At 37.1% G+C, this 14,576-nt stretch overlaps 1 protein-coding gene across 2 annotated transcripts in view; it reads left to right on the top strand.

The window, feature by feature from the left end:
• The window catches only part of kdm2bb (lysine (K)-specific demethylase 2Bb), a 52,739-nt gene that overhangs the window by 13,154 nt on the left and 25,009 nt on the right, over positions 1–14,576 (top strand). For both annotated transcript variants that reach the window (XM_079804285.1, XM_079804284.1), the window contains exons 7-9: positions 1,278–1,371; positions 8,686–8,839; positions 14,263–14,378. In XM_079804285.1, the coding sequence (XP_079660411.1) occupies positions 1,278–1,371; positions 8,686–8,839; positions 14,263–14,378 (364 nt within the window). The remainder of the gene's footprint in view (positions 1–1,277; positions 1,372–8,685; positions 8,840–14,262; positions 14,379–14,576) is intronic.

The raw sequence follows: 14,576 nt of genomic DNA, 5'->3' as shown, positions 1-14,576 counted from the left end.
TTTCACATTTTTTGAAATACAAAATGTCAATATTTATAACGTATTCATATTTGAATATTTATAAAATATTTTATAAAATATTTTGTTTTTATTATTATTGGATAATATTAAAATTGTATTAGTATTACATAATTTTTATATTTTATTTTACATTTTTTTATGATAATTAATTATGTCAGGACCTCCGTGAAAAATATAAAGTCTTTTAATGTATAAAAATGGTCGGACTGCAATATTAGTCTCTCTGTGAGGCGTACTATTTAGTCATTGATTATTTATTCATAACCTTTCATCTAAGAGCTCCAATTATAGGATGTAACCTCTGAGGGTTCAGGTTGCAAGGTATTACCCTAGTGTTAGCTTCTGCAGTCAAAGAGTCAAAGCTGATTGTCTTTGCCTTATTTGTATTTTGGAAAACATCTGTAACCAAAGCGCTCAGTGTTCTTGTTTGTTGATGCTGTAACATATGATGTCATCTCCAGTGACATCATCTGACATTTATGCTGCCGGAACTTAGGCTGGCACAGTCCGATGTGCAGAGATACCACGTGAAAAAGTGCCTGGTAATAATTTAACTGTCAGTCGCATGTCTAACCGTGGTGAAAACCATACTTTGGTGACCCTAAATTTAGAAGTCTCGTTTCTCTAGCCCTCAACCATCTGGGTCTGCGCCGAGATTGATGCCTTATCATTTTTTTAGTTCAAGATACCCTGCAGTGAGCGATGCCTTTTGCTCATTAGAGCTAACTGATTTCTTCGCTTTCTTCTTCTCCCGGCTCAGTGGGACAGATTTTAACCAGACACTGTGGCTGTTTGGGGTTTGATTAATTTTGCTTCTTGCTAAACGCCGCGGATGACAAATGCATAAGCCGCAAATAGCTTCCATCCCTGTCCCGGTGCTGAGAAGGCTTTATCTGAAACAAACCCACGTCCATGACTATCGTTCTGTATGTTCTGTCCACAAAAGACAAATTAGCCTTGATTTATTGCTGAACATGATACCGAAACAATTTTTTTTGAAGTCATAATATTTTGCTGTGCTTTGATAACGCTGTTGATTGAGAAGGGGAAATTCCACTGTACGAGATTTTGAAGGAAATATTAATTTTGAGTTGGGAGTTGAACGTTCTCATAGTGTGGTTACTCCCAGTTAGCAAATACAATCTTTTTTTTGTCAGGACTTAAACCGCATTAGGGATTTATCGCTCTTCTCTATTTATGCAGATGTTGCGAATCACCCTTGTACTTTCCCTCTTTCTCTCTCTCTCTCTCTGTAGATACTGTCTGATGAGTGTAAAAGGCTGTTTCACCGACTTCCACATTGACTTTGGCGGCACATCAGTATGGTACCATGTCTTTAAAGGAAGAAAGGTAAGTGTTTGGTAGTTGGTGGTGCTTGTACTATTATTAAAGCGATTATGATTTTCATGTGGAAAATGATAGAACAGCCGACTTGCATTGAATAGAGACTAGAATGTGGACACCCTAGCAACCAAGTAGAGACTAGCATAGAGGCTAGCATACGTCGGTGAGCCCGCCATCTTGGAACAGTCAGCGTGTTGTCACTCACAGTAGGAATCGATGCCACCGAAAAAGAATTTTACAATGGTAACTTTTTAATGTCGTGTTAGATGACGCCTTCGTCTTGTATTGTGTTAGTTTCACAAAATCATCTGCTGAAGTAAATTTCACCTATAGATATTCATATATGCATCTAACTCGGTCGCTCAGTCAACTTGTCGAATGTTCAACAACTCTCGAATGTTCACGGACCGGATTTGACTGTTTCAATATGTAGGATAACTTGTGTATGGTGGCCCATAGGGCTGCACGTTATTGGGGAAAACTAACATTGCGACTCTAGAGCAGAGGAGGCGTGTTCTCTGGAGTGACGAATCACGCTTCTCTGTCTGGCAATTCGATGGACATGTAAGGCCGCTGAAATTCGTTCCAATGAAGGTAACGATCGCGGTTGAAGGTTGCTGCACGTTCGGTCTTTTCAGCTTCTTCAGACTCCATTTATCATAATCTCGAATTTAGGTTAGAATGCCAATTGGTTATTTGGTCATTTATATTTAAAGGTCCCCTTCTTCGCGATTCCATTGTTCAAACTTTAGTTAGTGTGTAATGTTGCTGTTAGAGCATAAATAATACCTGTAAAATTATAAAGCTCAAAGTTCAATGCCAAGCGAGATATTTTATTTAACAGAAGTTCCCTTTCAAAGCCTACAGCGAACGGCTGGCTTGGACTACATCCTGGTACTTCCTTCTTTAATTACGTCAGTAGAGCAGTAGAACAGACTAACCTCCGCCCACAAAGAAACGCGAAAAAGGGGGCGCGGTCTTGTTGCTGTCCCACGTGGAGAAGCGGACGGTCGCGTGGAGAAAAGGAACTGTTGCGTTGAGTGTGTTTATCGCCATGTCATCGAGACGCTGTTATTTTCATCCAGGAGTCAAATCACCTTTGTTTGGCTTTCCCAGGGACGCTGTAGAGATTATTGAACGCATACATCTCTCCGTTAAGAGGCGTGACCTTTCCAACGTGCGCTAAGCTGCTGTCAAATTACAACACAGGAACCGCTTTCACGTGCGCTAAGCTGTGGTCGAATCACAGCACAGGAACCGCTTGCACAATCAGAACTCGTTACGTGTTTCTGAAGGAGGGACTTTATAGAACAAGGAAATCACCAACCGTTTTTAGGACAGTGGAAACAGCAGTATACAGATAAGTAAATAGTGTGAAAAATACTGTGTTTTTTTACACGCGAAACATGAACACATGTTATATTGCACACTGTAAACACAATCAAAGCTTCAAAAAAACACGAAGAACGGGACCTTTAATAATTAGTCACACATTTAGGGTTGTAACGGTATGAGGTTTTCACAGTATGATAATCATCTCAGAAAATATCATGGTTTTACGGTATACTGTATTAAACAATCATTATTATTTTGCTCTGTTTATTATTACTATAATCATATATGGGAGAACATGTTCGACGTATTTCCTCATTTTGCAGCCACTCTTCGTCCACATTTCTTGCAAACTGGATAACCATCTTCAAGGACAACCCTGCATTCTTTTTCCGGATACCCAAAGAATTCCCATACCGCAGATTTTAACTTTTTTTTCGGCGGGGGATAGAGATTAGAATTTGTAATTCCTCTGGCTCTGACATTTTCTCAGCTGTACATGTATGAGTGGAGTCTAAGCAGTCACGTGGAATGAAGTTGTATATGCGCAATAGCGCAGGTGAGATCTGCTTTAATTTTTTTCCCCAAAACCGTGTACAAGCAAATGCTCACGATATGATAATCGGACAATGTCAATATCACGATAAACCGCCATACCTTTATACCGTTGCAACCCTACACACATTTAATCATTCTGTTTAACAGTTTGTTGAAATTATACCCGTTCATAATCCACTAGAGATAGTTAATAATTACAGAGTAAGTCAGAATAGATTAAAATCAATTTTTTTTCTGCAATTAATCGTGATTAATCGCAAGTTTTTAATATTTTGATATTGTAATCATTTCAGTTACTCTCCAAATGAATGTAGAAACAATTTAAAGACAGTATATTTTAAATATGTGTTGCAATGGCATCTTTTTATGAATGAAGGCCAGTATCACTGATACCAATGTCTCTATGAAACATTAATGACATTACATTACAGTATAAATGAAAGCTCCCAATTTCAACATTTATTAGGCTTTAAAAAAACTACTTTTAATTTAAGTGAACTTAAAACAATCTTTACATAAACCCATTATAATAAATGTTATTTTTTACCTGTGGCCTTCCCTGTTAGACATGTAAAGAAATGTAATAGTTATCAAACACCTTTCTTAACTGCATAAATAATAAATGAAATCTAGATTAATCATCAATAAAGCTAGAATTTTCTCTGTTCCCGTTGTTCTGTGATGAACATTAATGACAGGCATCATCAGTGCTACTGTCACTTTAAGAACGGCCGCTGACGAACATGACACGGATCTCACGCGCTGTCCCGCGCATCTCATTTCCTCACAACTCTTTAAGTTAATTTAAGACGTTATTTAACTAATTTAAAACTCCTAATATGATTACTCAAAATTCTCTGTGTTGTTGTTATTGTTTGTTCAAGAGCAAAAGAGAACTCGATGTGAGCAGGAGACTGACGGGATTCTGTCTTTGCGTCGAGTGTGTGTGTGTGTGTGTGTGTGTGTCAGAGTGTCCCTCGATTAGCTGACATGAGACGCAGCCACACAGACAGGACACTGACACACACACACACACACACACACACACACACACACACACACACACACACACACAGACAGACAGACACACAGGACATTGACATACAGCGCGTTCTCTTGTGTCTTGTCGCGCTTGGAAGCATTTACATGAATAGGAGTGTGATCATGTAACGCTCGGCAAAAATGGATATAAAAACGGACGCTGCGTTATTTGCGTTAAATATTTTTAATGCGTTAAGCTGAACAAATTAATCGCCCGCGTTAACGCGTTAATTTGCCCAGCCCTATTTAAAATGTAACAATTTAATAACAGTCAGGTAAATGTATAGTGCCAATTACATAATCAATTCAAAGATAATCCAAACATAAAATCAAATACTCTGAAATAGCCTAAAGATCAAAGATGCATACCCGACTTTCTGAAAATTACATAACGCAGAGCGTCTAATAGACATTCCGCGTTACGGGCCGAACTCATTACAGTATCGAGCCCTGAACGTTTTGTCACACTTCCTTATATTGCTCAGACCAAGACAGAAATCTCTTTCAAATGGAAGCGCATGTTAACTATAGTAATTTACATTTAATCACTGTCCCATATGACCTGTATTGACGAGACCAAATGGCTCCAAAAGCCACACCCACCGTAATAAGCAAAATATCTCTAAACTCTAAAAACGCTTATTACCTTCTTGTTTACTTCTGTGTTGATGTGATCTTTGTACCAGTCGCACTGAGACATTTTGAACGATATCAAACACATATAATACTGTATAGTGAGGATTGACATTAAATCAAATAGATTTTGGATGAATTCTCAGCATGAGAGGGAGTAGGAGTTTGGGGGAAGATTCAGGTGAAAGGAAATGCATGTAGATTAAAGCCTTTCTCAAATGATTCACTCAGTGTGACGTCGTCTGGGATGGGGGTGCTAAGGCACTGACTGTATTTGTTAGTTCAGATGCAAACAGTGTCCTTTGTCCTTTCAGTGAGTAACTGTCCCCCACCAGACATTTTGGTATTAGGCAAGTTTTCCCAGTCTTTCAGACATGACTGTGCAACAGTGTACAAGGAAAGGTCCATATAGACATGGATGAGTGAGTTTGGTGTGCAGGATCTTGACTGGCCTGCATAGAGTCCTGACTTCAACACCTTTGGGATGAATTAGAGTGGAGACTGAGAGCCAGGCCTTCTCATCCAACATCAGTGCCTGACCTCACAATTGCGCTTCTAGATGAATGGTCAAAAATTCCCATAAACACACTCCTAAACCTTGTGGAAAGCCTTCCCAGAAGAGTTGAAGCTGTTATAGCTGCAAAGGGTGGTCCAACTCCACATTTAAACCCTACGGATTAAGAAAGGGATGTCATTAAAGTTCATGTGCATGTAAAGGCAGGCGTCCCAAAACTTTTGGCAGTATAGTGTATCTACGGAGACTAGAATGTGGAATGAACACCCTAGCAACCATCTAGAATAACCTAGCAACCAAATAGCAATGACATAGTAACATCCTTGTGCACAGGAAAACACTGAGCTTTTCTTCTGTTATTTTTCATGCATATAAACCATGGTTTTTAGGGCTGCAGGATTGTCTCTGTCTCTGTCTGTGATCAAGATCAGGTATCTGGAGGCTTTGTAAATGAATCTCTTCCCTGTTTGCATTGTTGCATCGCAGCTGGGGCTGCAGTGTCAGCAGAAATCGTGCTTGTGCATGTGTGCGTTTGCTGGAAGGTATCAAATAATATCCGCTCTGAAAGGTCAAATGAGTGTTGGCGTGTGCAAGAAAGACGAGAGTGACACATGTATGACTAAAGGAACTTCTAGGAATAGTTGTAGGAGTTTATCCCTCTTATGTAATCCTCCTGCTTTCATCAGAGAATTGAACAAATTTCACTTGCAAGGAAATGTTTAGACATACAGCTCTGGAAAAAATTAAGAGACCACTTAACATTGATTTCTTTATGATAAGTGGTCTCTCTCTCTTTTTTTTTTTTTTTCAGAGCTGTACAGTGGAGTCCAAATATCTGAGACCTTTATGCTTTTATTAATATGAACTGCAGAATTTCTAAAAACAAACTACATGGTGTATGTTAAAAATGTGCATATACATTTGATTTGAGAGCTAAAAATAACACTGCATCCTCATATGTCATAACAGTTCTTTGTAGGGCTGTAACGATTTGACAAAAAATAAAAACCTTGATTAATTGAACATTTTACCTCGATTACGATTTATGAACGAATATTTTTCTTTCTTTTTTTTTTCTTTCCATTTTTTGCCCTCATAAGGTTTTTGAGTAAGTTCCTGATAAGGTTTTTACTGTAAATATTTTCTACTATTAAAGGTGGAATTTTTTTTTTCTAATTAAAAAGTGCATTTTTTGTGATTTTTAAAAATACTTGAAGGAAACGGTTCACTTTCAGCAGTTATTGTCTATGGGACAGATTTCCGCTTGTTGTACATCAGATGCAGATAAATTAACACAGTAGGCCTACATTACAGTTATTTGAATGCATTAATGAGAGAGTGATTGTGTGTGTGAATTACTCATACCGTCTCTATTCATTATGAAGCTGTGGTTTTTATTTACTTCAAAGGTATTCAAATATATGCCTATAACGGTTGAGTTTCTAAGCTACTGTAGTGACTTTACTTTAGTCACAGGACAGTGTTGACACTGCCTTTCTGCGCTCCTCTGCGCGTGATCTCAGAGACGCGACACGGCTCGCTCTCTGTGTCACAGAAAAAAGCTGAGCACTGAACAGATAAGCTTTCCGTATTGTTGTTTTTGAATAGTGCACAATCGCTTTAAATGTTCAAACTGGCAAGAATTTAAACGCATTTACTTGACAAACTTTATGAGGACGAAAGTGAAAGCGATCTGGCTTCGGGGCTTGCGCGCGCCGTCTGTGTTATAGCTGCACTAGGTAACTTTTCAACCTTTATAATATATTTTCAAACCTCTTGTGATGATACATCGACTTACAATAGGTTGAAAGACACGTCTGCCATAGCCTGACGGGGTCTGTATCGTTTTTAATCGTTCTTTTAAACTAGTAACCCGAGAACAAAAAGAACTACAAAATTCGACTTCTTTACGGCATATACGTCACTTCCACCACCACCCCCACTTCCTTAAATTTGGACATGCGAGCCCAACTATCGCTGGATGTTACAGTCATGGCCAAAGCAGCACAGAAAAATAAGAAAGCAAAGGTTTTGTCGGAGGAAAGCAAAAAGAGGAAACGAGAAAGTGATCGGATTAAAGGCAGGACGAGGATCAACATTGGGCCAGCGTTTGCTCGTTGGCGTGAGCTGAAGGAGGAGGGGCTACATTCTTGCAAGTAAATACATAAGACGTACAAAATCATATTTTAGGATACCTAACATGTCTGTGATATTGGTTTATTTGTCTTGCCTCAAGCTATAATGCAAATCGATTTTTCAAATTTGCAGATTCATCTATGGTAGCTTGATATTATAATATTGACGATATATGGTTATTACCTACCACTCAAACATTGAATATCATATAGATTCTGTAAAACGGTAACCAATAGACTAGGCTACTATAATGACGCTGGCGTGTAAACATGAGCATCGCGATCATTTGGCGTTTGAAAAAAATAAAACCCATGAAATAATATTCATATGACCTGCTGAAACATATGCCACTGTACCTGGGATGAAGACATTTCACACGCGACGCAAGCAGAACACCTGCATGTGAACTCCTGCAGTGTTCAGGGCTATCATGGTTGTCATGTCAACAAATGCACGTGCGCATCCCCTGATGGATGTAGGATGACAGTTTACAACAGTAGTAGAGGACAATACTGTTTCCCAACTGTAGGGGGAGCCCGAGAGCAAAACCTACCTAGTGCTGCTTTAATATAATATAATATATTACATTATATTATAATATAATATATTCATTGAAATAAAATAAAATGGCGGATGCAGTTCGTCTGAACTTCGTACATACTATTTAATAGTCGTGAAGTAAGTTTCAAACCAAATGTAGTTCCTACTATACAGTATGCAATTTTTGTCTGCTTATTAACTAAATTTTTAGACATCCACACTGGTGCAATCATCCAAGACCATTAGTGAAAATGTTTTTGTTGCATTTTTATTATTTAATATAGTATACAATTTTATACTGTATATTTTATTATTGGCAACAATTTAAATGACAATTTCAGAATTGCATTCATCACATCATAATGTTTTTGTTTTAAAGGTTTCAAAATCAAAACTGGATTACTTTTGGACCACACTGTATGTCTGCATAAATGGAAGTGATAAATAACTTGCACATAAAGGATTAATGCTGACAAGAGTTTGTGAATTATTCATTTCAAAGAAGAAAAATCATATCCCAGTTTAGAATCACACCTGCTTTTCTCCCTCCGTTTCATGTTCCTCAGGTCTTCTGGCTGATTCCTCCAAACTCACACAATCTGTCTCTGTATGAGGACTGGGTGCTGTCAGGCAAACAGAGCGATGTCTTCCTGGGCGACCGTGCAGACGGCTGTCAGCGAGTAGAGCTGAAACAGGGCTACACGTTCTTCATCCCGTCAGGTGACACACTGAGCTTGCGTACATATATTAAAGGCAAACGTTCCTGTAGCTCCAACAGTAGAGCGTGGCGCTAGCAACACCAAGGTCATAGGTTCCAATCCTAGGGAATGCATGAAATGAATGCATTGTAAGTCGCTTCGGATAAAAATGGCTGCCAAATGCATAAATGTAAATTCTGTTGTTGCTTACTCGCCTTTCCAAACCCGTATGCTATTGTTGTTTTTGTGTGGAACACAAAAGGAGAAATCCTATATTCAAAGGGCCAGATTTGCTAAATCCGGCAAATGAGCATGCAGCATACTGAGACTGTGCAAATTCAATGTAACAAAATCGATTAAGACATGCTTTTTACGGCGTTACATAATAGTGCAAATGCCACTGGATGACAGCTGGAAACCTTAGTAAATCACGTGATTTATTTATTTAAATACTCTCCGCCATACATTTTAGTGGTCAGACAGGGAATAATTTTTTGTAAGATAAAAAAATTATAATTTTAAGCAAAAGAGTTATAAAATGCATTTTTATGTTGATTCATATTGGTTTTACAGCTTTTAAGACAGCATAAATTCATTATTAAACAAGATTTCTGATTTTACCACCCAGAAAATGTCAGGGGGTGCGACCAAATATTAATTTAGAATAATATACATATACAGTAAACATATGAATCATTGTAAAATGCATATCACATTAGGGCTGAACGATTTTGGAAAAAAATCTAATTGCGATTTTTTAAACCAATATTGCGATTGCGATTTAATATGCAATTATTTTTTAAACTCTTTATCTTCTGTATTATTCAACAATACATCATTGTATAGTAATGGTGGAAATCTTTAATTGGTACCTCACGATCCGATTACGATTCTGGGAGTCACGATCCGATTCCAAAACCATTCTTGAACTTTTTCCTTATTAATTAATCTTATTAATTTATTAAAAACTTAAAATGTTTTTTATTATGATATATGTAATTATAAGCTTTTTAAAATAACTAGGACATTATAACATTTTAATTAAAACAATTGCATGTTAATAATTTTAAATATATAAACTAATATAGCTGCAAAATATAAGCTAGTAAATCATAAAGAGGAACAAAAAACATATTACAAGCAATGAACAAAGCGATTCGCGCCGTCAACCGTTCTGGATGTTATGAAATATTATTTTATGGTTCGTGTGTGATTGTGTGTGTGTGTATGTGTGAGAGAGAGAGAGAAAGAGAGAGATAATGGAAGCAATCAGAATACGGGTGTTTCTAAACACACGCAGCGCCACCACGCACCTGCAGTTAAAATCTAAGCTTAGAATCGATCCAGAATCATTGGAGAAGAATCTTTTCTCCCACCTCTATTGTAGCCTATAGTATGAACAACACAATATTAGATAGATCAAACACAAACAGTTTTTTTCCCCTTTTAGGCCAGGCATATATGTGTAATGTGCCAAGTTGCTTCTTCTGCAAACTTTACTCTCGCGTGTCACGTGACCAGACTGTAATCGCAGCCTTTGCGGTTAGGAAATCGTGTTTTATCATATCGCGATATTATCGCAAATGCAATTAATCGTTCAGCCCTATATCACATGGTAAATTCCCTTTTCTATGTATTGCCCTTTTTGTCCAATTCATATAAACGGACACTTTTCTGTGTGTTCAGAACACAATTTTCCATAAGGAGTTTTTATGTTTTTTTTTATTTTTTATTTGTATACATTATATAATGGTTTACATTTATATTTCTTACTTCATTTTGCAATTGCAGTGGGAATTGATACTATTAAATGTAAATTTGCTGGTCACACCACCTGACATTTTAGGTCTTTGAAACACTACAATTCAAAAAGTCAATTGAATTTCAAAAAAATTAAAAGAGTATCTTATAAAGGAAATATTGTAGATCAATTTGATAGGTGTCATTTTTTTTTTTAAGGAAAATAATGAATTCGGACACAAAAAGTACGTCATGTCATTGACCCATAAATCAGCTTTAACACACAAACGTCCTAAGCTTGTAAATGGTTATTCGTTTAAAGTCGGGAATTTCCCCTGCTTAATAAAAAGTTACGTTCATATTCATTACAGTAGTAAACATCAGATTAGCTGGCGGACGAGAGACATCAGCGTATGTATTACAAATGTCAAAGTGCGCATTCTGAAATCGGAATAAAGATTTGTGCCTTGCAACCTGAAATCGCCTTGTACTGTTGTGTTTATGTATTTATGTTGTGTTGTAATATTGTTTTTATTCATACAGTAGGCTAACTGCAAATGTTTCAACAATGATTTCGTTAACAGCATTTCGAAGCAGTGAAAGGGATAGTTCACCCAAGAATGAAAATTAGGCCATGATTTACTCACCCTCAAGTCATCCTAGGTGTATATAAAGTTCTTCTTTCAGACAAATAAATTGTTCAATTAAAAAATGTCCTGGCTCTTCCAAGCGTTATAATGGCTGTTAATGGCTGTTTCTGTTTTGAAGTCCGTAAAAGTGCATCCATCCATTATAAATGTACTCCACACAGCTCCAGGGGTTAATAAAGGCCTTCTGAAGTGAAGGGATTGCGCTTATGTAAGAAAAATATCCATATTTAAAACTTTACAAACTGTAATCGAGAGACTGGCGTTCCAGCTTATGACGTAGGACACTCCGGTGAGAATATGCTAGATTTTGCAAAAACCAAGTTTTGTTTTGCGCTATCCTCTACGCTTCTGCTGTCGTTATTGAAACTTATGCTACGTCTGCGTCCTATATTACTGCCATTATAAAGCTTGGAAGAGCCAGGACATTTTTTAATATAACTGATTTTATTCGTCTGAAAGAAAAATGTCATATACACACCCTCATTGAGGGTGAGTAAATCATGGGCTAATTTTCATTTTTGGGTGAACTATCCCTTTAACGATTTAAACGACGGTTAAATTAATAATTAATTCAACAACATAGCATACATAACACTTTATGGAATATGGAAACTGTAAACGCCATACATTTGCGTTGTCTTTAAGTGTCTGAAATAGATGCTGCTAAATCAGGAAACAAAATACACGCATCATCAAAACGTATTCAGAAAGATATCGCTGACTGCTTTATTTCCGAGATGATGCATGGTCAATTTTAATTTTAATACATTATAGTGCAAAATATTAACAGAAGCTTGTAATAATATTTATTGTAGGCTATTTGAATACATTTCTGCAGCTAAACACAGATACATGTTAATGTTTAATATTTCCTCCATAATTATATACATACAGAAATATATTTTTTTGTGTTGGGTCAGTTACCTGTGTCGGAAGCAGTAGACACACCCACATCAACGATGTATGATTTATCCTCTCTGAAAAGACCATAAACATTAGAGATAACATCTGGACTATTAACTATTAATTTATATACATATATCGTAAAACTAATCCTGTGAGACTGAGATGCTGCAAATCGGGGGATTTTCAGTGATGCCCTCTGTCGGTAGGGAAAAGTAAGATGGCCGCTCGAACACTTCCGGTGGCTAGGCCTGTCGCAATAATCGGTATATCGCACAATATGTTTACATGACCTCAATAATTTTTTGTGATGCAATATCATTATGTTTACATGATAATGAATGTCCCCAACACTTTACGCGATTGTGCTGTCATCTTGTATGTTTTCTGTGACAGAGGCGAAAGTGGTTCTCGGGCAGTTTCTTAATATACAGAGCAGTTATCGACAGGTGAAAAAAAGGCGCCATTTGAGGCGTTAGATTTAGATTAGATTTATTCTTTATTGTCCTCAGTAGAGGAAATTCATTTCCACAGACTGTACCAGAAACAACATTCAACACGTATAACATCAACATACCTACAGAATACACAGAACACATATTTTGGTCACATAAGTAAACAAACAAAGATAGCATCAGCAGCAAAGACTGTATAAACCTGAAATTATACATTATATAAATTCAGTGCTCTTATAGCTGAGAGTACAAAACTCTTTCCTAGGCGTGATTTCTTATGAGGCAGCTGTCTGTATCTGCGGCCAGAGGGAAGAAGAGTGAAACATGAGTTGAGAGGGTGACTAGGATTTAGTATAATAGTATTTGCTCTACGAAGGATAGCAGTGTCAATAAGAGCTGACAAATTGGGAGTTGGGAGACAAATTATTTCAAAGTGCACATATAAATGTCAACGCAGAATGACGAGTGTTAAAGCCGTTTCACAAGGGAAAATGCTTATTTACTATTCATTCAAAAAAATATATATATATTTAGGATAATATATTTTTTACCCTTAATTTCCATGATCTTAAGAATCGAAAGGTTGTCATTTGAAAGTGTGTAGGTCTTCTTGCATTATTATGCTGTTATATTAGGATTATATATTTAGTGGCATAAAATAGTCTTAAAATGACAATAATATCGTTTATCGCAATGATTTCTGAGACGATATATCGCAAAACAAAAAGTAGTTATCGTGACAGGCCTACCAGTGGCTTCAACTGCCAGTTTCGACGCAGTGAGCAGTCCAGTCATTTATATAGATCAGTGATCCACGCTTAATTTATCACTGCATGTCTTCAGTAAATCCTGACAGTAGTTTTTTAACGGAAAAAGAGGGTTTGCGATGATGCGAGCTGCTGGTAAATCTGGTGGTCTTCTAAAGTCATACAATAGCTTTGTTTGAGGAACAGACTGAAATGTATGCTGACTTCACATGATATCTGCATTTTCGTAAATATGAGTGTCCTAGTAAAATATTGGACATGAACGGCAAGTCGCTTTTACCACTGGGAAGCTCAGAGATAATTTTGATACCCAAGTTCCCGAGTTGGGCGGGCCATAAACTTTAAACATTGCGGAGGGGAGAATGATTGCTGATGCGACTGGTAGTCCTATTCTTTATTAGATTTCCCACAAAAGCTGCATCGCCTTGTCTTGTCATTAAAGCAGTGTATATTTACATATATGAATGATCATTCACAGCTATTACATATTTTATACACAGCGAAAATTGCCTGTGTTGGACCGAAATTACTATCTAGGTAGCACAGTGAATGTTTATAATGTTGTAAATGAATGGGACGCTAAATATCATTATTGCTTTAATAAGATTTTCCCAATAAATATGCAAGAATAAACCTCCATGATTCCTGTTCTTTCTGACAACAAAGCACTTGAATGCGACACGCTCAGAAGTGGGAAGTAGGAAATGTCCGATAGCATGTGAAGGCAGCATTATGTCATTATTCCACTGAAGCTCTGAAATGTCATTTCGTGTTTGGCTTTGAATTGAAAAATAGGGCCATGTTTGACATTAGTGATGCACATGAGATGGAGAATGACATTTGAGAGCAGACGATTTTGAATCCTTTGTACAACATTTTCTTTGCTGAAATTGAGCATTCACATTTTTGCTCTCTATTGTGTGTGTGTAGGTTGGATCCATGCCGTCTACACGCCAGAGGACACCCTGGTGTTTGGCGGGAATATTCTACACAGTTTTAACATTCCCATGCAGCTCACTGTCTACGAAATTGAGAACAGAACAAAGGTAAAGCATTTATCCTATAGATTGCTTCTTGATTAATCAGTCAGCGCTGAAGGATTTTTCTTTTTAATTTGCATGTGGAAGGCATGTGATCTGAGTATGTTGTAAATGCCATCTATGTTGTTCTAAGGCACGTTCTAAGAGATTGAGGCATGAAGGATCCATAACTAGTGTTGTTTTTGTTATTTGAAACTTAAAGGG

This window comes from Gobio gobio (genome assembly GCF_949357685.1).
Source record: "Gobio gobio genome assembly, chromosome: 22".
In the NCBI taxonomy this organism is placed as follows: Eukaryota; Metazoa; Chordata; class Actinopteri; order Cypriniformes; family Gobionidae; genus Gobio; species Gobio gobio.
This window is presented reverse-complemented; position numbering and strand designations above follow the sequence as displayed.